The 24,370-nt window shown below is 41.3% G+C and overlaps 1 protein-coding gene across 1 annotated transcript in view; it reads right to left on the minus strand.

Moving 5' to 3' along the window:
* Positions 1–8,240: 8,240 nt before the first annotated feature.
* The window catches only part of LOC311234706 (inactive phospholipase D5-like), a gene marked incomplete at both ends in the record, with an annotated part of 538,433 nt that continues 522,303 nt past the window's right edge, over positions 8,241–24,370 (minus strand). Inside the window, 4 exons of the mRNA XM_084321948.1 lie at positions 8,241–8,278; positions 11,522–11,758; positions 12,655–12,745; positions 22,634–22,799. Coding sequence (XP_084178074.1) covers positions 8,241–8,278; positions 11,522–11,758; positions 12,655–12,745; positions 22,634–22,799 — 532 coding nt within the window. The remainder of the gene's footprint in view (positions 8,279–11,521; positions 11,759–12,654; positions 12,746–22,633; positions 22,800–24,370) is intronic.

The raw sequence follows: 24,370 nt of genomic DNA on the forward strand, positions 1-24,370 counted from the left end.
CCATCAGTTTCCCACCCCCTAATACGGCCAATGTGTATTAGTATGAACGACCAGCTAAACTGAAAGCAATGTGGAGCGCCCAGCGTCTCCGCATTCGTGGCGAGGGCCTTGCCCACTACGTAGCCGCTCCTATGTCGACCCATTTCTTATTCACCTCGGTGGCTGTGCGCCCCTCGCCGGATACAGCGTTCACCTCTCCGGTGATTTGGGCCCATGCCTGATTGATTGATTGAAAGGTTTATTAACAGATTGCAGAATGGGTACAGTACAGTACAGCTCAATACATACAATACATACCTCCCGTTTGTGGGTGCCCCTGTAACCGGAGCTGACGCTACTGAAAAGCACCCCCTTATAGTTCTCCACTCCCGATAACAGTACCTGAATTAATGAATGGAAACTTTATTAACAGATTGCAGAATTTACAATACAGTACATCTCAATACACACAATTGTTAAGGGGATGCAGATCAGAGGAATACGTTTGTCTTGTTTACAAGGGTTCCCCACCTCCATTTCAGCATTCGTGAAATCTTACGCCGTTGTTTCGTGGCAGGTGCGCTTCCTCCCGTGTCAGAGCCTCGCTTTGACATTTCAGCGAGAATTTGCACACTGCCCATTGACTGCTTTATAAGGACTGTCGGGGGCGTGGTTTGTATGCAAATGACCTGAACGGGAACGCGCTTTCGAGTTTAAGACAGAATGCCATTCTCCAAGCAGATATCAGATCATATAATTTGTGCGACCTTTTCAGCCACTTAAGACATATTACCAGCACGTTCAGGACTCAGAGTGAACTTGTCATTGATTATGTCTCAGTGGTTCCAAGATAAGTCTTTCAGAATATATCTTTGAAACATTTTCGGGAATGAGACCCAATGTCTGTTATTATAGTTTGACTCAAATATAGACTATTTAGTATCAAACTGTAGCTAATTGAATACACCGGTTGAATATTACATTAGAAGTTATGAAATGAAACTGTTTTCATTGGGGTCAAATGCTACACAAGTAAATGGCTCGGATGAATCGTCCTTGGGGGGAGAGACCACAGCCACAGCAGACCCCCTGAGGTGAAGATCCCTACACGCCCATATTTGGAAATAGGAGCCTTTTGGTCCTGCACGCAAGATCTCAAGGAGGAAAGACAATGTTCTGTTTGACCACCTCATTGGTCGAGGTGATCTCTGGATGGATACTCTCATTGGCTGAAAGTAGTCTAACCAGTGAGGTCATGCTTGTTATAAAATAGCCAAACAGCCAGTATTTCAGGAGGCAAGACATGGATCTTGACCTCCTCCTGGCCATTCTTCAAATGACAAACATGTGAAATTTGTGAGTATATTTTGTACTTGTTGAATGTTAGACTGAACAAATGTTAGTCTGATTAGTCTGTGAGGTCAATGCACTGGACCAGGAAATTATAGCATCTATAAACCATTATGTATCAATATGTATCCATATGTGTCAAATGATTAATCCCTTGTGTCGAACCAAACTCTCTGGGCCTCTGACAAATAAAACAATGGGACACAATCGAACCTTTGTGGTGGACTACAACTCATTTCCCTCCTTGCTAGTGGAGCTGGGGGGAAACCATTATATCATATCCTCTCCTTGAAACTCTGTTTAGATAACTACTTTTGACTATTACAATATACGACAGTATCTATCAAATTTTTGGTATCGTATCAAATCCCAGGTATCGGTATTGGCATTGTTATCGAAACCCAGCCCTATTTAAAACTATGGAGTGTCTCTCTAGTAACATGCACTTTGAACATGAGTTTCATGCACCAAAACCAACATTGATTTCCATGACAACATTATCTACATTCTATGGAAGCCATCTTATCGTGCACCAATCACATTACATGTTCATGAATGTTTATTTGATTGGGAATGTGTAACGTTTGGGGGTTTGCTCTCACCTGGGAGCAAAAGCCCTGGCGTTGCCCAATGGTATTTACCTGTCTTTCTGACCTGATTGCCCTGATTGGTACCTGGTGTGTATAGTTTACTCAGCTTTATATGTCTTCCTTGTTTCCTATTCAGATTGTCTGTCGTTCACTGAACATTACAGTGAGTACACTAGCCTGAAGAAATGCTTATCGCTCCCGTCTTGGAGGATAAGTTAGTTGCCATTGTTATTATTACCGTGTCTTGCATTTCGTTTGTATATTCTCTTATGTGCTTATGTAGCACCGTCGTCCGACGTCTTTTGTTTTGTGCCTCGTTTTGGAGACAGTGTTTTCTCCCCCTTGCTTTCCCCGTTTTGACACTTAGCTCAGTTATAGTATTTTTCGTGATGACATGTTTTGGAGACAGTGTTGTTTCCCATTTATTTTCCCTGTTTTTCAGAGACGAGATTAGTCTCTCTTTTTCTTTATGCGTCAGTGTTGGCGTGAACTCCTTATTGTCTCAGCTCAATAAATGAACATCCTTTTGGTTTGAGAATAAACACCTGCCTCCTGTCTACCCGTTCTGTCCTGCACTTGGGTTCAACACACCTACCCACCGTAACAGGAATGACCATTCTATCATTTCAAGCTCTGTGGTAATGTCTCAATTGACCATATTCACATAGTAGCCACAATTCTTATGTCATGCTCAGGTTGGGATTCGTTTGAGATTTCACTGGAGCCTGTCGGTACAGTACCTAAACACACATTAAAAACACATGCACATGCACAATGTACATACACTCTCACAAAAATGTCTAAATATGTAATTTTGTTATGATCTCTAAATTATGAATACAATTATATGGCTAATCATGGTTTAAGATGATTTAATAAGAATAGAAAAGCATCATATCCACTTTATGGCCTATGGCTACTGACTACACATGCACAATGCACTCATGCACATACAGTCTCTCTCTCTCTCTCTCTCTCTCTCTCTCTCTCTCTCTCTCTCTCTCTCTCTCTCTCTCACACACAGACAGGCACATGACACACTCACAAACCGTAACAAAATGACTTTACCACAAGTTATTAGTACATTTTTTTATTAAGAGTAAAAATAAAATGTACCATCAAATTAGTCTTTAGTGTGCATGAACAAGGATAAACACTATACATTCCTTTTGTAATTTTGAAATATATAATATTCTATGATTATTATCAATCTACTGTGTGTAAGGCAGGGCATGCGAACAGTCATGTCAACACTCAACAATGTAAAGGTTGGTGGAGTTCAAAAGCTCTTACAGAATGCATCCAATTTAAATAAAGCTTCACTCTGTCTCCCTTTGAAACTATCCTAAAATGCTCACCTCCTACTTTATTCTGTATCTAGCTATCTCATTCAGTCACCATAATCTGGATAAGAACTCATCTGGGTTATTGTAACCCCCCCTTTTTTTTTTACATGCACCAACAAAAAACGAAAAGGAAAGCTTGAGTATCCCCATTTATTGTGTGCATGTAGACACACTTAGTATTAGACATAGCCCTTGGTCAATTAGCCATTGAAAACCTTGTGGAGTGCACACTTATCGAACAAACTAAAGGTAAATTCCAATTGGCCAGTAAGGACCTATCAAGGATACTAGGCAAAGAAGATCGTTTTTAATCAAGCTTGTATACTTATAGGTTGCAGATTTGATTTGTGCTTTCTAAAGTTCTATGATTAAAAAGAGGCTTGTTGTTACTCATGGGAAAACATTCATATTTTCGTTCTCGTATGTGACAGGCAAGGCCAGTCAGTTGCAGAAAAATTATGGAATTTCTTTTGAAAAGTAGGTCAAAGCCAGGCTTGGTCATGTTGCATGTTATGCTCTGCATACTGGTAAAGTGCTGACATTAATTGAAACTAAGCACAGAGAGGGCTGTAAGTGAGGCATTTGCCCTCTAGGTGGCAGTCATAGCACACAGCCTATAGCAGTGGGTTTGACTTCAGTTTAATGGCAAAAATAAATAAAAAGGTGCCTGAAAACTCATACTGTTACCATTTAGTAGGTATGCCGATGCCGCTGGCTCCCAACATTTTGAAGTTTAGCACCAGAAAAAAACAAGAAAAATAAACAAATTGCAGAACGTCGTCTAACAGACGTTTTGTTAAAATATCTTGATGTTATTATGTGTCCCTCCCGCATATGTTTTACTAGGCAGTATAGAGTATGAGCTTTCAGATGCAGCCTGATGTCAGCCCAGCTAGCACTAATGATGTGTTTTAAAGGGATACTGTGATCTGACCAAGATCGTTTCTACTGATCATCTCTCTGTGAGGTTAGTGCTTGATAATATGTGACACTGTGGTGTGAGAACAATTAGTTTAGACCCTTTTACTGCTCTGTAAACATTGATGACGTTTTGGGATTTGCATGCAATTTGGTTTCAATGAGGTTTCCAGTGGAAAATCTTTTCTGGAAGGACAAAGGATGGATAGCGACGACCCATCCGTGCGACGCACTCTCATAGAAGAGGTCTATAGGGAGGTGTAGTGGTTACGTCATTGCCGTTTTTCCGTGTTCCACCCTCTGTCCAACGCAATGTATTTCCCCATTGCTATTTCTAAATCGTCTCGTTTAAAACAAATAAAGCATGGACATTTGCATGGTGTACATAGGTGGCGGGTGAGCGGGCCATTAGGGTAGGCTATAGATGGGGTAGGACTTGCGCGGAGCTGGCAACATTTTTCCTTTTTCTTTTTTGCTTGCACACAAACGGTGCTGTCCAGGTTGCGTGAGTATTTTAGGCAACCAACTTGTGTTCAGCGTTTCTCTGATTGGCCACTACGCCCATGTGACTGCGGCAGTGCGGAAATAGGCTGCATTCTATTGCCATTCTCTGCGACAAACTCTAACCTTAACCAACTCCGAAAACAATGCCTAAACTTAACCATAACCTTAACCAACTCCGAAAGAATATTGCCATGCTCTAAGACAAACCCTAACCTTAACCAACTCCGAAACAGCGCCTAAACTTAACCCTTCTAACCTTAACCAACTCTGAAACAATGCCTAAACTTAACCCTAACCTTAACCAACTCCGAAACAATGCCTAAACTTAACCGGCGAAAGAATGCACGTTAAAAAAATAAAGAAAAAAAGGAATTGAAGGGAATCGAACTTGTCATCAACGCACCACAGGATCCACAGCAAGGCGGCAAACCAGTTGAGCTAGCCGTCAATGTTAAAAGAGGGGGAATTACGGCTACATAATGCTGCCGTAAATGTACTTGTCCTTAATGGAACAGCCAAGTCACCCGGTACAACAGTTCTGGTGAACCTGGAGGTGAAAAATCAGAAAGTGGGGGTGGGGCTAGACCATGGAGGATTTTGAAGACCAGACTGGCATCGGTTAGTTTGATGATGCGGCGTGATTGGTTACTGCCTGCAGTCTGGAATGTTAAACGGCCACCACACCTACTGCCATTGACACCTTGGTTGGCCGACCCTTGCGTATTGTCACCACCGGGCTGCAGAAGCCCACACACACACAATATCGTAGCCTAGGCTGCCTATAATAATGCGCTGGGCTGCTGGTTTGGGTCGGCATAGCCTAGCCTGGCCTTACATACCCGCCGCCTATGATGGTGTACCTTTCTGTGCGTATTCATTAACAATCTATAGCTCAACATGAAAATATTCGCAATGAATCATAAAAAATAATTGCCAACCAAAAATGCTTAAACAATAATGTTTGTGATAGAAGGGAACTCATTTTGTGCAAAAATGGAAAGCTTTTCAATTTCCATGCGGCAGAATTGTTACAATAGCCGATAATCCATTTTCCCAATGATAAATCCCTATACGGGTGGACCTCCAAAGCGACGTCAGACGACACCTCCCTATAGGGCAGGGCAAGTGACACTGATGGATGGATGATGGGTTTCTAATGCAGATGTCCCCAGTCGACACAAAGCAAGTCGTGTCAGTGTCCATTTGTACTGTATGTTACGTGAATGGACAACCTCCAGCCAATAAGAGTTGGACTATTCTGCCAATTTATGGTGTAGCTAATTTACCTGAAAAGGATACAGTATAATTTAATTTGACCTGATACTGCACCTCCTTTCTCCGCAAGGGGTTAATTAAACCTGTGATGGATTCTTTTTCTCTGAGCTTATAATCAACACGCTGCCACGTGCATTAAATAGTGGTGTGTTCCACCGAGACCATCACCCCCTCCAATCTCAGTGGTGTGGACCTCAACGTTGCTGATCATCTTGCAATAAAATTCTTAGTTCCTGTCCCCTCCACCTCTGCCCGCCCACAGCGCTCCATGAAGTACAGGAACGCAAAAAATATCACCACCACTGACCTCACCAACACCCTGAGCTCCCACCTTGCTCATGACTCAACCACTGAGTTGGTGAACACCTACAACACAGCCCTAGCTGCCACCCTGGACTCCCTTGCACTCCTTAAAACCTGCACTATTATCTTTACACACTCCGCCCCCTGGTACACCCCCGAGCTCCGCTCCATGAAAGCCAAGGGCCGCCAGTTGGAGAGGCGCTGCAGGAAAACAGGTCTCACTGTTCATACCCATCCTACTCTGACCACATCATCTCCTACAGACTCGCCCTCACACAAACAAAATCCTCCTTCTACTCTGATGTCATCTCCAAAGGCCAATGGAATTCCAAAGGCCTCTTCTCCACCATCACCAAACTCCTCCAGCCCACCAATCTCCTCTGATCTCTGCAACAGATTCACGGAATTCTTCCAAACCAAGATCGATGCCATCTACCAGCAGCTCCAGTCTATTCCTGTTTCCCCCACACCTCCGGATGTCAAACATGACCACCTGCCCCATCTCACCCGCTCCTTTTCATCCTTCTCCCTGGTGGACACTGACTCCACTTTCATCTGCTTTCGACTCCATCTCCCACTCAAACCATCTGCTCCCCTCCCTCACTGCCTGCCTCTATAGGACATCAAAACATACATGACCGCTAACTTCCTCCAACTCAACAGCAAAAAAAACGGAACTAATACTTGTAGCTTCCCCAGCCCTCCTCCAAAAGATCGACCACCTTGTTCTTTCCATAGACAGCTACTCCATATGCCCCTCCACGGAGGTAAGGAACCTGGGCATAATACTGGACTCAACCCTCTCATTTCACCCACGTGCCAAGTCTGTCACCAGGTCCGCCTTTTTCCACCTCAGGGTCCACACGCACACCAAACCCTGGCAGCACATCACTCCCACCCTGCAAAAACTCCACTGGCTCCCCATCAACCACAGAATCCCCTAGAAGATCCTCTTCCTCACCTACAAATCCTTGCACAGGTTGGCTCCTTCCTACCTGACCGACCTACTCCACCCCTACACTACAGCACGAGGCCTCCGCTCCTCCAACTCCGACCTCCTCACCATACCCTGCACCAGGCATTCCACACTGGGAGACCGAACACACCTGTTCACACTTGCCTTCGCGCAACACAGCGCTGCTCCCAAGTAGCAGTAGCGCTGCTCCCCCATGACTCTTTTCTTTTAAGCTACTGATCCCGTTGTTTTTGTTTTGATTGTTTTGTTACTGTTTCTTCCAAATGGACTGCACCGTGCTTCCTTTTTTCATTTAATTTGTTTTATTTTCCAGTTGTTACTATATATATATATATACTAGGGGTGTAAAGGTACACGTATCCGTACCGAACCGTTTCAGTGTGTACCGTACCGTACAGAACGGCTGTGTAGTGTACCGAACGAATACAACGGTATGTTAACCACTAACGACCGCCGACCGGGGGCTGTTTTTTTCACAATCTAATATATATATATTTTTTTTTACAAGTCGATTATTAATTTCAATATAGAATATTCGTTGACAGCCCTACAAGTACAATTCGTTACTGCACACGACATCACCCTGTAACTTTCCCCCACTGTACCGAAAACCCCTACCGAACCTTGACTTCAAAACGAGGTACGTACCGTACCGTGGTTTTTGTGTACCGTTACACCCCCTAATAGTAAGTAAGTAAGTTAGTATTTATAAAGCACCTTTCATACATGTCATGTAGCTCAAAGTGCTGATATACTATATTATTACCCTTTCTTTTATATAGCTTCTCTTTTTTTTTGGTAAAGTGTCCTTGAGTATGAGAAAGGCGCTTCTCTCTCTAAATCCAATCTATTATTATTATTATTATTATTATTATTATTATTATTATTATTATTATTATTATTATTATTATTATTATTATTATTATTATTATTATTATTATTATTATTATTATTATTATTATTATTATTATTATTATTATCTGCACCTCATATAATGACTTAGACAAATCCATCAAAATGGTGCTTGTGATGTCCATCTGGCACCACAGAGAACATGTTCCAAAACAACCAAACAACCTGTATTTAGCTGACAAAGACATCTATTCCAGCTCCATGGAGACATAATTATGATGCTATTGATGCCTACAGTATATGACAATACAGCACCACAAGCATAGACCCTGTTCACAGCAGACATTTTGATGTCATGGGTAAACTAAACGGACCCAATATAGTTACACCTGATTTTACCCATATGACACATATAGCCTCATGTGTCTGTGAAAGGAACATATTGCAGACAACAATGTTTAACACTGCAGTGCTATCACATCTAATGGTAAAATACCCAACTCAAACGTTGCTGTATTTTCTCTCTCTCGTTCACTTGAACATAACCTTTACAATGTATTTTATGTGTTGAATACATATTATATTGAGCCCAAAAGCCATTAAACCCTTTGAAACCAAATTTAGACATTTCTAAAATACATGGGCCTCAATTTGATGACTCATTACAGCCGTCCCTGAAAAGGTTTTTAATTGACTGCCGTGCTAAGCACACATCTCACCGCTCCCTTTAAAAGGTTTGCCAAGGTTTTTCATCTGACATGACATTATCAATGACATGTTAAAGAAAGTTGCTACTAAAATTCAGTAAATGGGGTAAATTTTACCTTTCAAGGCTTTTCAAACCAACATGTCCTCAGTGTTATCTCCTAAAACAGACCAGGCATGATACAGACCATGTACCGTGATCTTGTAGGGAGCTGCACAAGTTATCAAGCTCTGTCATTGTATTGATTTGACCAACAGAAGCCCCTCTGGCTCCCTATCCTAACCGCTCTTTCAATAAGTGTCCAATAAGTCAGAATGTTGACATTCAATGTCATCCATAACAAGGACCTTTGAGGCAAGATCAATAGCCAATATTGCACTAGGTTAATTGCACCTGTTTTACAACATGCAATGAAGAATCCCTCATGGTACTGACTGATTGCAAATATTAGACCACATTGTTCTCATCATGGTGTAAGATGACACGGGCGGAACCCGACGTGGGAAATAAAGAAAATGTCATGAAATAGAAAAACCATGTAATTAAAATGTCACCACACATCTCTGTCCAAAGAGGAAGTAAACTAACCAGTGCTAATTATACTCACATTATTTCCCCCTATCTTATTTAGTCTACTTTATAAATGGGAAACGGAAATTTGTTTAAAAAAAAGTCATAAAGGTATGGTTTCCGTACGCAGAAGAGATAGTCTTTTCTCCTACATGTTCAGACAAGCTTAATATTTGGTTATTTGTGATACTCTGTATAGACCCAATTCAAAGTTATAGCAATCGCATTTTCTACGAATTTGGTCGCAGAGAGCTGTTTTGCAGGCTATGTGATGTACAGGCACAGAGGCAGCTCTGCATAGGAGTGTGTGCTGTCATCACATATTTTGGTATTTTCAATTTCCGTTTATTTATTAAAAAAACACTCAAATTGGAAGTCTTTAACTCATTGGCCGCCAAATTCTAAACACTTGCTCGGAGCTGCCTGTGTCTCCCTGGCACCGCTGCCTAGGTTAAAATTGTAATGATGACGGCTGCTTCCCCCTCAAAGTGAATTAGGACATAGCAAACGGTCAGAGATTTGATCAAACCTATTGTTTTCCGTATGATAGCCATGCCCAATATACACAAGTAATTGCGATTGCGATGGGACGACTAGGATTTATTCATTTTAGAGTACCTTCTGACTAAGGTAAGGTCTATTTTAGGTAACCTGCTGGTATTTCTTTTTACCTAAAACATGCTTTTGTATTGATTACAGTGACGTATTTTACCGAACCTAAAACATGCTTTTGGTAACGATCGCAGTTTCGAGGTAACCCCCCCCCCCCCCCATATATATGCTATATATATATATACCTTTGATTTGGAAATATTTGGAGTTTCAGGCGAGCAGTCCCGAACAGTATCTCGCAATCTATCTCGCAATCTAGAAAAAAAGACTGGATTATTTTGGAAAGGGGTGATGTTTAGCATGGGATAGCGCACAAACTAAAGTATGTAGAAATTAACTGGTTAGTCAGTGTTGGACTATAAACAATGCCTGTCAAATGAGCCATACTATTGTCTCCATAACTATAATACAGAACACACGATGGGTCCGCAAAGTAGAGATGGGAAAACAGCGTGGCGGTCAATGAGTTAATGTAGTAATTTTAGAGGTCCTACAGTATAATGTCCATCAAACCCATTTTAAATCTATTAACCTGAATCCTATTGTTCTGTTGTGAGGAGGACATGTGATCAATTGGACATGAATCTTACCAATGTGTTCTGTGTCTCAAGAGCTCAACTAATACTTCAACTTTCTTCGATAGTTGAAAATAGTGTCTTGAAGTCATAGAAAATGGTCTTTAAAGGGTTATAAATGATAACTGCCACGAATAGATATTATAAATAACGAATAAATAACAATATATGTTGAGGTTTTAGGCAATCATAAGAACTCTACCTGTTTCCTTCTAGTTGAATGACCTCAATAGAGAAAGAGATAAAGGGATATTGAATAAGCAGCAGGCTTGAAAAAAGGTCAAATTTGAATATGTATTGTATGTCTACCATGTTCTACTTTTCAGTTCCAATGAAGAAAAAATATAGCTCAGAGAATCCATCAAAAGTGGCAGATCTTGAGGATTTTTGCTGTTCAACCTGACATCCTCTCCATCTCTCTTGCTATGACCCGAATCCCCTTATTTCACAAAGAACATCTACTCATTTACTCAGTGCCTTTTTGTGTTTCACAAAATAATAGTAATAAAATGCTATAAAGTCCAATGTTTTTGGAAGAATATACTTCCACAAACCTCATTTAAAGGAGGTGTTGACCTGTAAATCCCCCACAATGGCTTTTGGTCACAGGGAGCCATCAGGGTTTTCTCTGCTGCCACTGTTCTCTTCCTGTTCGCTGGTTAGCAGTGGCACCATTGGGTTGTCATGGAGATTGATTTTGATTTTCACCTGTCCGTTGTCTTGGTAACTCGTTTCAACCTGCCCATTATCTGGGTGGCTTGCTGTAATTTGAGCCAGTCCATTATCTAGGTCTAGGACACTTATTTTACTTGGTGCCAGTCTGCTGTCTTGGCCATTGTTTTGAATTGGCTGTGGTTCATCCTCTCGACGATGTGTTTCAATTGGCGCTGATCCATTGTCTTGGTGACTTGTTCTGACTGGTGTTTGCCCGCTGTCTTGGTGTCTAATTGGCATGGGTGTCAGACCGTTGTCTAAGTGATGGGTCTTGATTGGCGTCAGCCTGCTGTTCTGGTGTTTGTTGCAGTCGGGGATCTGTTTGGGCTGCAGGGTGCGTGTGTGATGTGACCACCAGTCCCTGTCAAACACAGCCCTGAGCTGCTCCACTGCAGTAGAGTTCCTCTCCTCCATGTCCTCTGGCTGGAGGATCACCAGCCCCACCCCGGCGTTGAAGTTGAACTCATTCCCCACCCAGTCAAGGTTGCCTGTCGGGACACAAACCATGGTAAGGAAAAAGTCAGAGCTAACATCAAGCTGATGCCGCACAACGATGACTCTTTCCAACTGCTGTAACTCGTCATATATCAATACAGACTGTATTAATTAATGTTGTGTTTCTTTTTAGCCAAGAGTAAAGACCCTAACCCTATCAAAACAGCCGTCAAAGTGTATATTTTCAGCACTGTTTGTTTACACTCTCCTAAGTGTTATTAGTGAAATATGAGTTTCTCTGAATTCTGTGAATTCTCTGTGCATTGCATCCGAAAAAGGCGAGTAGTCACACGAGGAAATGACTAAAGCCAGATTTAACTCTGCCATTGGAAAGAGGAGATTTGGCCCGATCCATAGATGTATGACCTGTCCTTAATAAGGTCATTTATAGGCCTGATATTCTATATTCTATATGCAAATTGCATTATATTTCAAATTGCATGTGTCCGGATGGCAAAATTCAGTATTGTATCTACAAAAAACCTGTAAATCCTTTCCTTTATTCATTAGCTTAGATTTATTGTACACTTGATATCAAGAAGGTGCTGAATGAGCTCAGTGAATGAGTTTCTTATGAGGTCAATGTCACTGCCAAAGATGAAAAGAAGAATTATAATTTATATTCTCCTTTGGTTCGTTACAATTTACTCAATGAATGAATGAATTGTTTTTTATTATATGCTGTTAACTTTTGAGTTCAATTTAGTAATAACTACAACAACACGCCTGTTTTTCATGACCGTACATTATTATAGCTGGAAATATGGATATATGGAAATATTGACAATAAAAAAGAAAATAAAGTACACTTATACTTGAATTAAAACTGCGGTGAAAGCAAGGCCTGAAAAATAAGTACAGTAGAGTAGACAGTAGATGTGCTGCTGACCTAAATACATGGCTCTGTCTGTCACCATGAACCTGTTGTGGTTGATTCCCTGGATACTACCGTCTCTCTGAGTCCTGGGGAGAAAGAACTTCTACACACACACACACACACGCACGCACATGCACACGTACGCACGCACGCACACACACACACACACACAGACACACACACAAGCACACACACACGCACACACACACGCACACACACACACACACACAGGAAAGGGGGGCAGAGAGGCAAGCAGACAGATAACACACTGTGGTTACACCGCTGGGCAGGAAGCACAGAGTAATTGTAAATAGTTAAAGTATCTAATCAACAGATGAAAACAGGCAAGAGTCAGAGTACAAAAGCTACAAAAAAAGGTGACGTGTTTCAAGGTGTCATTCCACACAGATCTCAAGATAGCATCCTGGTATCCATCCATCCATATGGATCAAAATGCTTTTTACTAAGAAGTGTGCAGTGCTCTATTTATTTATTCATCTGTGTCCATCGGCCCTGCACCTGCTACAGCTGGATGTGTGTATCTTCTTCTCTGATTCATTGTACCCATCCACCACTCTCCTAAAGCCAGCTAATACCCCTTGGCTTGGCTTGATGGTCTACTCCAGGGGTTCTCAAACTTTTTTATACCATGACCCCATTTTATTTAGGATTTTTTTTGGCGACCCACCACTTAATAAATGTATCGTGTAATTTCAACGTGGAATTAAAGACTATCAAAATAAAAGCACACGTTGTTGAACTTGATCATTCATATTTATTAGAACATTTTATTACAGCACTATGTTATCAATACACATTTATAAAACAAGGTATATTTAGCCAAAATATGTTGCCAGAACATTTAAAAAAAAGAATTTCTATTTATTTATTTATATACATTGTTTTACTTGCCAATGCCCGACCCTGTAACGCTTCCCCCGGTCCTGCTGGACCTTCACAACTCCCCTTAGAACCCCTTTCAATAACAATACACCACTGCACACTACAACACTGCCACCTGGTGGGCTGATCCAGATCTGAGATGAACATTATTTGCCTCCACTTATGCTTTGTATATTCATTGTCTTTGTTGTCTGTATTATTTCCACTGTGTTAGACTTGTGTCCCTACTGTCTGTGTTTTGTAAATGTCCAGGTCCTACTCCTGGCCTATCATCTTCACCCTCCCTCCCCCCCTGCTCCAGTCTCCCTCATTTCTCTCATCGACCCCCTCTCCCCGGCCCAATTCCCACAGGTCCCGTTCCTCGACCCCCGTTCCCCCAGCCCCTCTTCGCCGGCGCTGCGTCCCACCCTCCCACCCTGCCCGTTCCTGGGGGGCCTGGCTGGCCGCCTGGGAGTCGTCCATCTAGGGGAGGGTACTGTAATGCTTCCCCCTGTCCTGCTGGACCTTCACAACTCCCCTTCAGAACCCCTTTCAATAACAATACACCACTGCACACTACAACACTGCCACCTGGTGGGCTGATCAAGATGGCCGCTGTGTGAGAGGTCGTGTCTCAATTGCTCGTCTGTTTGTCGCAGTTTGTAGCCGATAATATTGTTTTTTGATCCACTTTAATGAGTTTGACCAGTTTAACCATTTCAGTTTCATTGCGGTGTTTTTTTTCTTGAGTTTGTTCGTGAAAATGTCAACTATTTCACTGCAAAGTTTGATGGACGCCATCGAGAATAGCAAGACTGAAACGCTTCAAACGCTGAGACACATTGATTCAAAAGTGGATACAGTTCAGGCTGGCTTGACTAGTATTCAGAACTCCCTGGTGATGTTGGGAAGTCAAGTCGAGTTAATTGAGGAGAGAGTCGGCAAAAACGAGAGTAATGTCGATAATCTACTTGCTCGGGTGAAAGTTCTAGAGGAACACAGCGCTTACCTACGTGAGAAGACTGATGACCTGGAGAATCGTCAATTGAATCTTCGTGTCGTCGGAATCCCTGAGTTTGCTGAAGGCACCGATGTGATTGGGTTCATGTCCAAATTAATTCCATCGCTCCTGGGTCCGGATAACTTCCCCACCTCTCCAATCATCGAAAGAGCCCATCGCTCACCGACAAATTGTCGGAACGAGCGTGGCACTCCTAGGCCCATCATCATGAAGTTGCTCTACTTCCAGGACAAGGTGAAAATCCTTCGACTTGCCAGAGAGAGTAAGAGAGTGGAATTCAATGGGTCTTGTGTCTACTTCAATCCAGACCTCAGCGCAGACTTGGCGAGGCGTCACAAGAGCTTCGCCACCATCAAACGCAAGCTCCGGGAACGTAAGATCAAGTACTTTGTTTGCTATCCATGTACATTATGTGTCACCATTGATGGCAAAGAAGAACGATTTAACTGTCCCAAGCTTGCTGAAAATGCCTTAATATCTTTACCGAACTCTCCAGAAGATATGCGGTACGAATGATGGTGTTTATGACTGAGTTAGTGCTCGGTAGCTCTGCTTATGGTCGGAGCCGGAGAATTGATCGGCCGTGTCCTCTCTTTGTCTTAATTCTCCTTTGTTCCTTCATATGAAGTGATGCCTCTGCATTATGCTTTTTGTTTTATTTGTGCCATGTTTATGATTTGGAAATATGTGCTCAATGTTAGCGTGAGCCTACTACATGGCTTCATTAATGTTACATGCTGTTGTGTTTACATTCTGAATGTCGTAGAGGAATGCGTCACTTCCGGTAGCGCCTACGTGCGTACGTCACGTTAATACCGTGACTAATTCATAGGAGAGATTTATCAGAATTAAAGATTTAAAGCCTTCGATGCCGCCTGTAAATTTCAGGCTACAAACTTTTCTTTTCTTTTTCTTTTTCTTTCTCTAGAATACAGACAGAGCTTTGAGTTTATAGTGAATTCCCATAGACATGCCAGGTACTGCTGGGACATGCTGGGATTTAGTTTTGTGTTGTCATGTATTTATGTTATCTGTTGTGTGTGTGTACTTGAATGTATGTCGCTCTCCTGCTCCCTGCCCATTATCCATTGTTCCTCCTGCACAAGACTATATATCCCGTTTTTGTTTTGTTTTTGTTTTTTAATTTATTTTTTCTCTTTTAATACAACTCTGGTATGATGAATACTTCTAAAGGTTTAAATGTTATCCACCTGAATATAAGGAGTCTGTACCCCAAAATTGATCTACTTAGAGCTTGGCTTGTCTACAATAATCCCAGTGTAATTACTGTGTCTGAGACATGGTTGCATAGTGCAATCTCTGATAATGAGGTTGAACTTGACAACTATGTTCTGTACAGAGCTGATAGGGGTACTAGAGGTGGAGGAGTGGCTACATATGTCAAATTAAACCTGACATCTGAGCTCCTTAGGCCAAGGGTAAACCCTATAAACTTTGAGTGTCTTTTTATTAAAATTTCTTTTCATGAAAATAAACAGTTGACCATAGGAAATATTCATTAACTCATTAGTGAGCCTACTAGAGTTGATACTAGATCCAAGTCCCTGCTAGATTGGATTCTCGTCTCACACCCGGACAGAATTTCAAACTCTGGTGCCTGATAGTTTCAGCGACCATTCTATCATCTTCTGCATTTGGAAGATAAAGTTACCACGTCTACCACCAAAATTTATCAGGATAAGACAATGTAGGAATTTGAATATTGAACACTTTATTCAAGATATAACATCTATAAATTGGGACAGGTTTAAATTAATTCCATTTGTTGAAGATGCATGGAATTTCTTCTACACTGAGCTTACTAATGTTATTGACCATCATGCTCCCTGGAAGACGCTCAAAGTCAAGGGTAGACACTTGCCCTGGATTAATAGTGAATTTATAAATCTGTATAAACAAAGAGATAAGGCTTGGGAAAAGCATCGTCTGACAAAGGATTCTGCCGACCTCATTGCATATAAACAAATACGGAACTTATGTACAACTAAAACAAGAAATGCTAAATCCAACTATTTCAAAGATTGTTTATGCAATGATTTTAGCAATCCAAAACAGTTTTGAAAGAGAATCAACAGTATTACTAAGAAGTCATCTATAAATCCCACTCATATTAGAATTAATAATGAAGTTGTCAATGATCCCTCCTCAATTGCACTTGCCTTTAATCAGCACTTTAATTCTGTCTGCAGACTAAAATTTAATGACCCCTCATATTCCGATGTACCTCTTAATAATACCAGATGCAACAGCCCTTTTTCCTTTAGAAGTATCCATCCGCTTGATGTTCAGAAGGTCATTGATGAATTAAGAGTGGGTACTAGCTGTGGTTCAGATGGTATGGAGATCAAATTCATCAAACTTGCATCTCATGTATTATCATAGCCTTTGTCTGATTTATTTAATTTATCTTTAACAACTAATGAAACTCCATTAAGCTGGAAATGTGTAAAAGTCATTCCATTGATGAACATTGTTGCTCAGCTGATAGAGTTGTGCCCTTCCTGATGGCTTGTCGTACAGAACTTGTAAGTCGCTTTGGATAAAAGCGTCAGCTAAATGACTAAATGTAAATGTAAATGTAAATAAAGGTGGTGATCCTTCTGATCTCAATAATTATAGACCAATTTCAATTATTAATAGTAGGCTATAGCAAAAGTCTTTGAAAAACTAATTTTTAATCAATTATCCCATTATGTTAATGAATCTCATATTTTATCACCATGCCAATCTGGTTTCAGGCCATACTACTCCACAACTACAGCCCTTCTGAAGTTGACCAATGATGTTCACTCAGCAATGGACAATAACATGGTTACTGGTGCAATATTTATAGATCTCACAAAGGCGTTTGATTTGGTTGATCATTATCTTCTTCTTGACAAACTGTGTGCTATTGGTGTCTCTAATAATTCTTTACTTTGGTTCAATTCATATCTCCACCATAGACGCCAGTGTGTATCATATCAGGGTAAACAGTCTGATTTTTTGATTATGGATAAAGGTGTTCCTCAAGGTTCATCTTTAGGACCATTATTATTTTCTATATTTGTTAATGATCTCACCCTGATACCATCTGACTGTCTTACTCAATTGTATGCTGACGATACAGTGATTTAAGTCTGATATTCAACAAATTCAGTACTCTTTACAGACTCATTTTGATGCTGTCCAGAAATGGCTAGCTATTAACAAACTTTTATTAAATAAGAAGAAGTCCTATAGTATGTTGTTTGGTACTAGATCAAATCTGGTGCAAATATCAAATCAGTTGTCGATTAAGTTTTTAGATGATGCTCCTCTTGATAATGTCGTTGAATATAAGTACCTGGGTCTTTGGCTTGATTCTCAACTCACCTTCAAGTCACATATTGATGCTGTGATGAAGAAAACAAATTGTAGCCTGAGAATATTGTATCGTTCTATTAACTGTTTTTCTCTTCAGGTTAGGAAAATAATCATTATACAGCTGGTACTTCCAATAATGGATTACGCAGACAGTCTATCAAAACACCACACTAACAAATCTCCGTCCTTTAAATGTTACTTATAATAGTGTTTGCAGATTTGTATTGAGGTGTCCTTATAGAACCCATCACTGTCTTATGTTTGAGTCGTTAAACTGGCTTTCTCCCCAATTCAGAAGACATTTTCATTGGTTGCTTTTTGTTTACAAGTGTATTTACTTTAATTATCCCCCCTATCTAAAGCAGTTCTTAACACCATATAGTTCAACTTATAATTTAAGACACACGGATCCTCCTTTCTTTAGTATACCTCGAACTAGGGGTGGACGGTATAAACGGTATACGGTATAAACGGTATGAATTTGCTCTACAGTATGGATTTTGACTATACCGTGTAACCGGTAGTGCAGCTCTAAAATAGCAATGACGTCATGTAACCACAGCGCGACTATTTCACTCGCATTTGCCCCTAAAAATAGATAGAATTAGTCATAGATAATAGATATGTGCGAACTGGAAAAAGTTATTTAGGAGGCTTCGCGCAGTGGGCGTGCCAGCCCCTACCGCACGCATGTAAACACAGGTCTAGTAGTCTAGTGGGACGGGACACGGAAGGACGGCGGCGTCTCCCTGAGCTAACGTTAGCTTAGCTACCGTTACAAAATGACCCAGTCAACTATTCACTTTTAGTTTAATACATGATGAGGCATTGTCTAACCGAACGGTATCTAGTCGGCCAGCTACCGATAGCTCCTGACATCAACAAACGCTCCACAAAGTCTAGTAGAGACGTGTTAGCTCACGTTAGCGCAAGTTAGTTCACCGTTCAAAACGAAATGTCCCATTGAACTAAATAATTCACTGAGGCGTTGTATTAACGTTATATATCCGGCTAGCAGTAGCTACAGATATCTCCTGATATCAATGTCTTATAACACTGATTCGATGCGTATTCGAGCTGAGGGCTTGCTGAGCACAGTTAAGTAACATTATACCAATAGGGTCCAGGTGTAGCGCCGGAGAATCCTGGCCGTTGCTCTGCTCGAGGCTACTCGAGTATAGGTCCAGGTGAAGCTCCGGAGAATCCTGGCCGTAGCTGGAGGCTACTAGAGTACACACAGACAGTGGAGCTTGTTGCGTGGTGCCGATGTCTCGCAGATAATACAAGTACAAGTCTAATTATATAATATATATATTTTATAAAAAAAAATAAAAAATTATATAAAATAGAAAAAAAATATTTTTTATCAAAAACGATGATACCGTGATATATACCGTTACCGTCTATGGTTCAAATTATACCGTGATATACATTTTAGACCATACCGTCCACCCCTACCTCGAACCATCAAAGCTATCGGTCGACTTGCCTTTAAATATAAAGCACCAGCTGATTGGAACAAACTGCCTAGTTCACTCAGATCTCTTACTTCTTACCGGTTATTTAAGATATCTTTGTTCACTCATCTACAGACTACTTGCACCTGTTATTGATTTACTGTGTTAGGGCTTACATGTCGTTTACAGATCAAATTATAATTTTGTCAGTGTGGATTGTGGGGGTGAGCTTGGGAGAGCGTCTGTCAGTGTATAAGTGCATTTGTTGTCCTGTTTTTTGTTTTGTTATGTATTGTATTGTATTGTATGTTTTGTATCCTATGTTAAGGACCCCCTCGAAAACGAGATAGCATATCTCAAGGGGTTTATCCTTCCAATAGATTTCAAATAAATTTCAAGCTCACTCACCTGTTGAACATTATTTGCCTCCACTTATGCTTTGTTTATTCATTGTCTTTGTTGTCTGTATTATTTCCACTGTGTTAGACTTGTGTCCCTACTGAAGGATTTGGGGTGCTTTTTCAATGTATGTGATGTATAGATTGGGGGGAGATGACCACAGCTAAAACGGTGAGATCGAAATGTGCATGGAAGACGGTGATAGAACGGTGGTTCAGGGTTTCACAAGCACACTGCCAGCGAGGGTGTTATGTTTTGAATTCCTTGTAACAAAACATTGATAAGAGCGAGTGTACTGTAGGCCCAGAGCAGGAGGGAGAGAGGTTCATCTTAATGAAACGTGAAATGTGTGTAAAGGTTAAATGCGGTTAGCGCGGCACATGACAACCAGAAGGCGGGGCCGTCGTTGTTACGACGAAGATCTTTAAGTCGAACGGTGTTTCCGGGTGTAAGGCAGACCAAGAGCGAGTAGGACTGAGATCACACAGAAGACACTCTCTCCTCTCATCGAGAGGGGGGGGGAAGAATGCCACATCATCATTAGCTTCGGCTAACGCGAGGAGGGTTAGGCTGACGACCAGGCCTGAACACTATTGGACTGAATAACAAAAGGACGATAGACGAACACACCGAAAGATCATTAGAATAGACTTTTCAAGGACAATAACATATGTTAACATCTGAGCTGAGGTTTCTGTTTATCAAATAAACCACGCTTTTCCTTGTAAGGTATTTTACGTTGTCGAAGTGTCGGATTCTTACGGAGGTGGAGAATTATTATGGTTTGCGGATTGTACTAACGGGGAGAGATAAGGATCTTATCAGCCAGTATCTGAGATGTCAGGACCATTAAAATGACACAACGCAGAGGAATTGGATGGAGAGCCAAACAGACGAAGACGTGGTACTGGCCAGATTGATCAGGATCTAACACTACTGTCTGTGTTTTGTAAATGTGTTTTTAGTCTTGTACGTCTCAGTTTGTACATTCAATATAGTTATTCTCCTGTGTGAATAACCCCCCCCCCCCCCCCCCCCCCACCCAACCACCACCAATGTACAGTCCCCCCCCCCCCCCCCCACCTACCCAACCTCCTCCAATGTACAGTTTCTACGTCAAATGTATATACTCTCTTTTCTGGACTCTTTTTGTATCACAAACAGTACTGTATTTGCAAATCTGGTATGTCATAAATGTATAGATGTAGCAGTACTGTCTATCTGTATGTCATGTATGTCATATATGTTATGATGAATTGAAAATGGGGACCCTGATGTAAACAAGACGAAAGTCTTTCTCTGGTCTGCATCCCCTTAACACTTTGAGTGCCACGCCGGGTTTTCCTTTTTACCCCCTTGATGCCACGGTCCACGGCCAATGTTAACGTTAATATCGCCTAATCTATGTTTTAAATGTGTCTAATCTGCCCATCGCTTATCAAAGAATCATTTTCCAGTCAACATTGGCAAGGCAGATTGTATTTTTATCGCTTCATTTCCGTTTGATAGCATTTTGAAAATCACCCGTTTTCCGGGGAAAAACAACCCATTCTATGATAATCGCCTTTTACTGGAATATTCCAGAACGTTATCATTTGTCGGCCTATTTATGAATCGTTTTCAAATAAACGCTAGATGATCGATAGTATATGTCTGCGCACGCATGCTCGTGCCGTGCGCTGATAATCGCTGCTATTATTTCCTCATGGCTTTTACAGTCAAAACAGCTATATCACATAGTGGAAACGCTTATATCTCCATGAAAACGAGTCTGATTATCCTAACACTGATAACATAGATTCCTTACCTGACATCAGATGGTATCCAAATGGTATATTCCAATTCCTGATCACCATTCGAAAAAATCGATAAGTGTATTGATCCAACGTGTGTACAGTAGAACACATGATTCCCCGCGGCTCAGAGGCTCCAGAATGAACTCTGGTAACCCTGGCTGCATCAGTGAGTAGTAAAATGTGGAGTCAGAAATCCGTTCTCCCATTCACTTTCATTGAGTCCATTCCAAAAGGGTGATTTACCACCTGGGAGACGATAGGGGGCGCTTTTTTCACATCTGATCGCCGGCGGTCCCTGGATCTCCAACGGTAGGCTCGCGTGATGCAATGATTTCAGATCGCAAAAAAAAAACAAAAAAAAAACACCCGAATATTCTCAGGCGTGGCACTCAGCGGTCAGGGCGTAAACCCGAATATTCTCGGGCGTGGCACTCAAAGTGTTAACAATTGTATGTATTGTACTGTACTGTACCCATTCTGCAATCTGTTAATAAAGTTTTCAATCAATCAATCAATCAATCAATCAATCATGTGTTCTGTCTTCTGTTAGTTCTGTCTACCACACCTGTGTCTTGTTAGCAATCAAAGGTGGGACCAAGTCATTGTTTTGCAAGTCTCTCAAGTCAGTCTCAAGTCTTGGTACTCAAGTCCCGAGTCAAGTCCCAAGTCAAGACAGGCAAGTCCCGAGTAAAGTCCCAAGTCAAGACTGACAAGTCCCAAGTTAGGTCCCAAGTCCTAACCTTTGAGTTTCGAGTCCTAAACAAGTCATAATACGCGCTTAACCAAAAAAATCATTATCAACTTGTTGGCAAAACATAATCTAATTTCTATAAATGTCATAATATTCAGAATCAGGGTTAGTCTCACAACTAGATACATTTGGGCAAGAGCTGCTTGAGAAAACCAGTTCAGGAGTATATTGAGAAAAAAAGAGAATAAGGATCACCATATCCATTTTAAAGGTAGGATGACAATAACCAACATATTGTCTTCCCACTTGGACCAATAATTAATTTAACATCTGCCTGCCCTGTATATGGCACATGATCCATAATAGCAGACCTACTCACAGCTTCCAGGGAGCAGTTGTCCTGCTCCATGCAGAGGCTCTGGAGGGACCAGATGAAGTTGAAGGTGAGAGGGTGAGTCTGCTCCCAGCAGCTGATCAGCAGGCGGACTCGCACTTTCCTCAGGAGCAGAGCCTCTCGGATCAGACCGTCAATACGAGACCAGTATCTGCTACACAAGAGATACACATAATGCACAAATGCAGTGTTTGGACACACATGCACACACACATGCACGCGCACACAGGCACGCGCACACACACACACACAGACACACTATAAAGCAGGTATGCAATTAAGTTGGTGTTGATGAATGCCCGTTATGCAGTGGTCAACCAGGTAGAGGTGAAGGGAGGGTGGTAACTACGCCTATGTTTTTTATCATAGGCCCCTGAATGCCCTGTTCGGATTGAGAAATCAAAATAAAATGTTTTTTTAGACATTGCTGACGTCTGCTGCCTGGCTGAACAGTTGTCCTAAACAAATTCAAACCAGGGGGACACTTGCTAATTCTTTGTATTTTATAAGGGGTACTCATACTGAAGAACCCCTGATGCCCTGAGCAAAGACCATGCCTGGCCCCCTCTCCCATAGGCTGTATCCCTATGCAGTGAGAAATTCCCTTTTTTTGATCGATAGATTTCTTTGCCCCTGAAAAAGTCTGTGCACAGCAGCATTGCATTATGATGTAATGATGAATGGTGTCGTCTAAATTAATGAATAAGTATATTCATAAATACACATCATTATGTATCCAAATGAAAGCAGCCTCTAACCCAGACCTGGGCATTGTACGGCCCGCGGGCCGTTTTATATATTTTTTTATTTTTTTTTGTTTTATTTTTTTTTTCTCACACGCACAATATACGCTTATCTAGGATTTGACTTGATTCAAAAAACGGTCGAAAGTGTGGTTATTTGAAGTTTGGATTTCTTTTTTCACAACTGAGGTAGGTAGATAAAAATTTTTGAGACTAAAGTACAGAAAAAAGGTACCGTTGGGTACCGGTATCGATTCACAGGTACCGGTACCGTATCGGTTCAAATATGAACGGTACCCATCCCTACTGAACACACAACTGCAGGGCAAGGGCATTTTTGCTCATGAAATGCATAGCCATGTGAAAGCCTTCATGACAAAGTTGCAATTAATTTCAAGGCAACTAGGCAGCAACAATCTCAAACACATGAAAACCCTGAAAGAAATCAAACCATCAGCTGATCACCGGCACAGGTACTCATCCATGTTGGGAGCACTGCATGATGAATTTTCAAGGCGTTTTCAAGATTTCAAAAAGGTTGAGGATGAAATGCAGCTGGTTTCCTCTCCCTTTACCTGCAGTGTTGATAGTGCACCCACTGATGTTCAGCTTGAACTCATTGACCTGCAGTCTGATTCACTACTGAAAGAGCACTTTAAGTCAGCATCACTGCTAGAGTTCTACTCTGCTCTCAAGGAGGAGAACATTCCAAACATGAGGAGACATGCTCAGAAGATGTTGGTTTTCTTTGGATCCACCTATATGTGAACAGACATTCTCAGTCATGACGTTTACCAAGTCCAGGTACAGACCCTCTCTCACTGATGAACATCTGGCAGCTGTGCTTTGCATCTCCACCTCAGACATGCAACCTGACTTTGATGGACTTGTTAAAGCTCAACAGAGACTGGATTTATCACACTGAATGAAGAAAAAAAAGAGCTGAAGAACACTAAAATGTGGAAATATAACAAGTGAA

The sequence above is a fragment of the Notolepis coatsorum genome (genome assembly GCF_963971535.1).
Source record: "Notolepis coatsorum genome assembly, chromosome: 9".
Taxonomy (NCBI): domain Eukaryota; kingdom Metazoa; phylum Chordata; class Actinopteri; order Aulopiformes; family Paralepididae; genus Notolepis; species Notolepis coatsorum.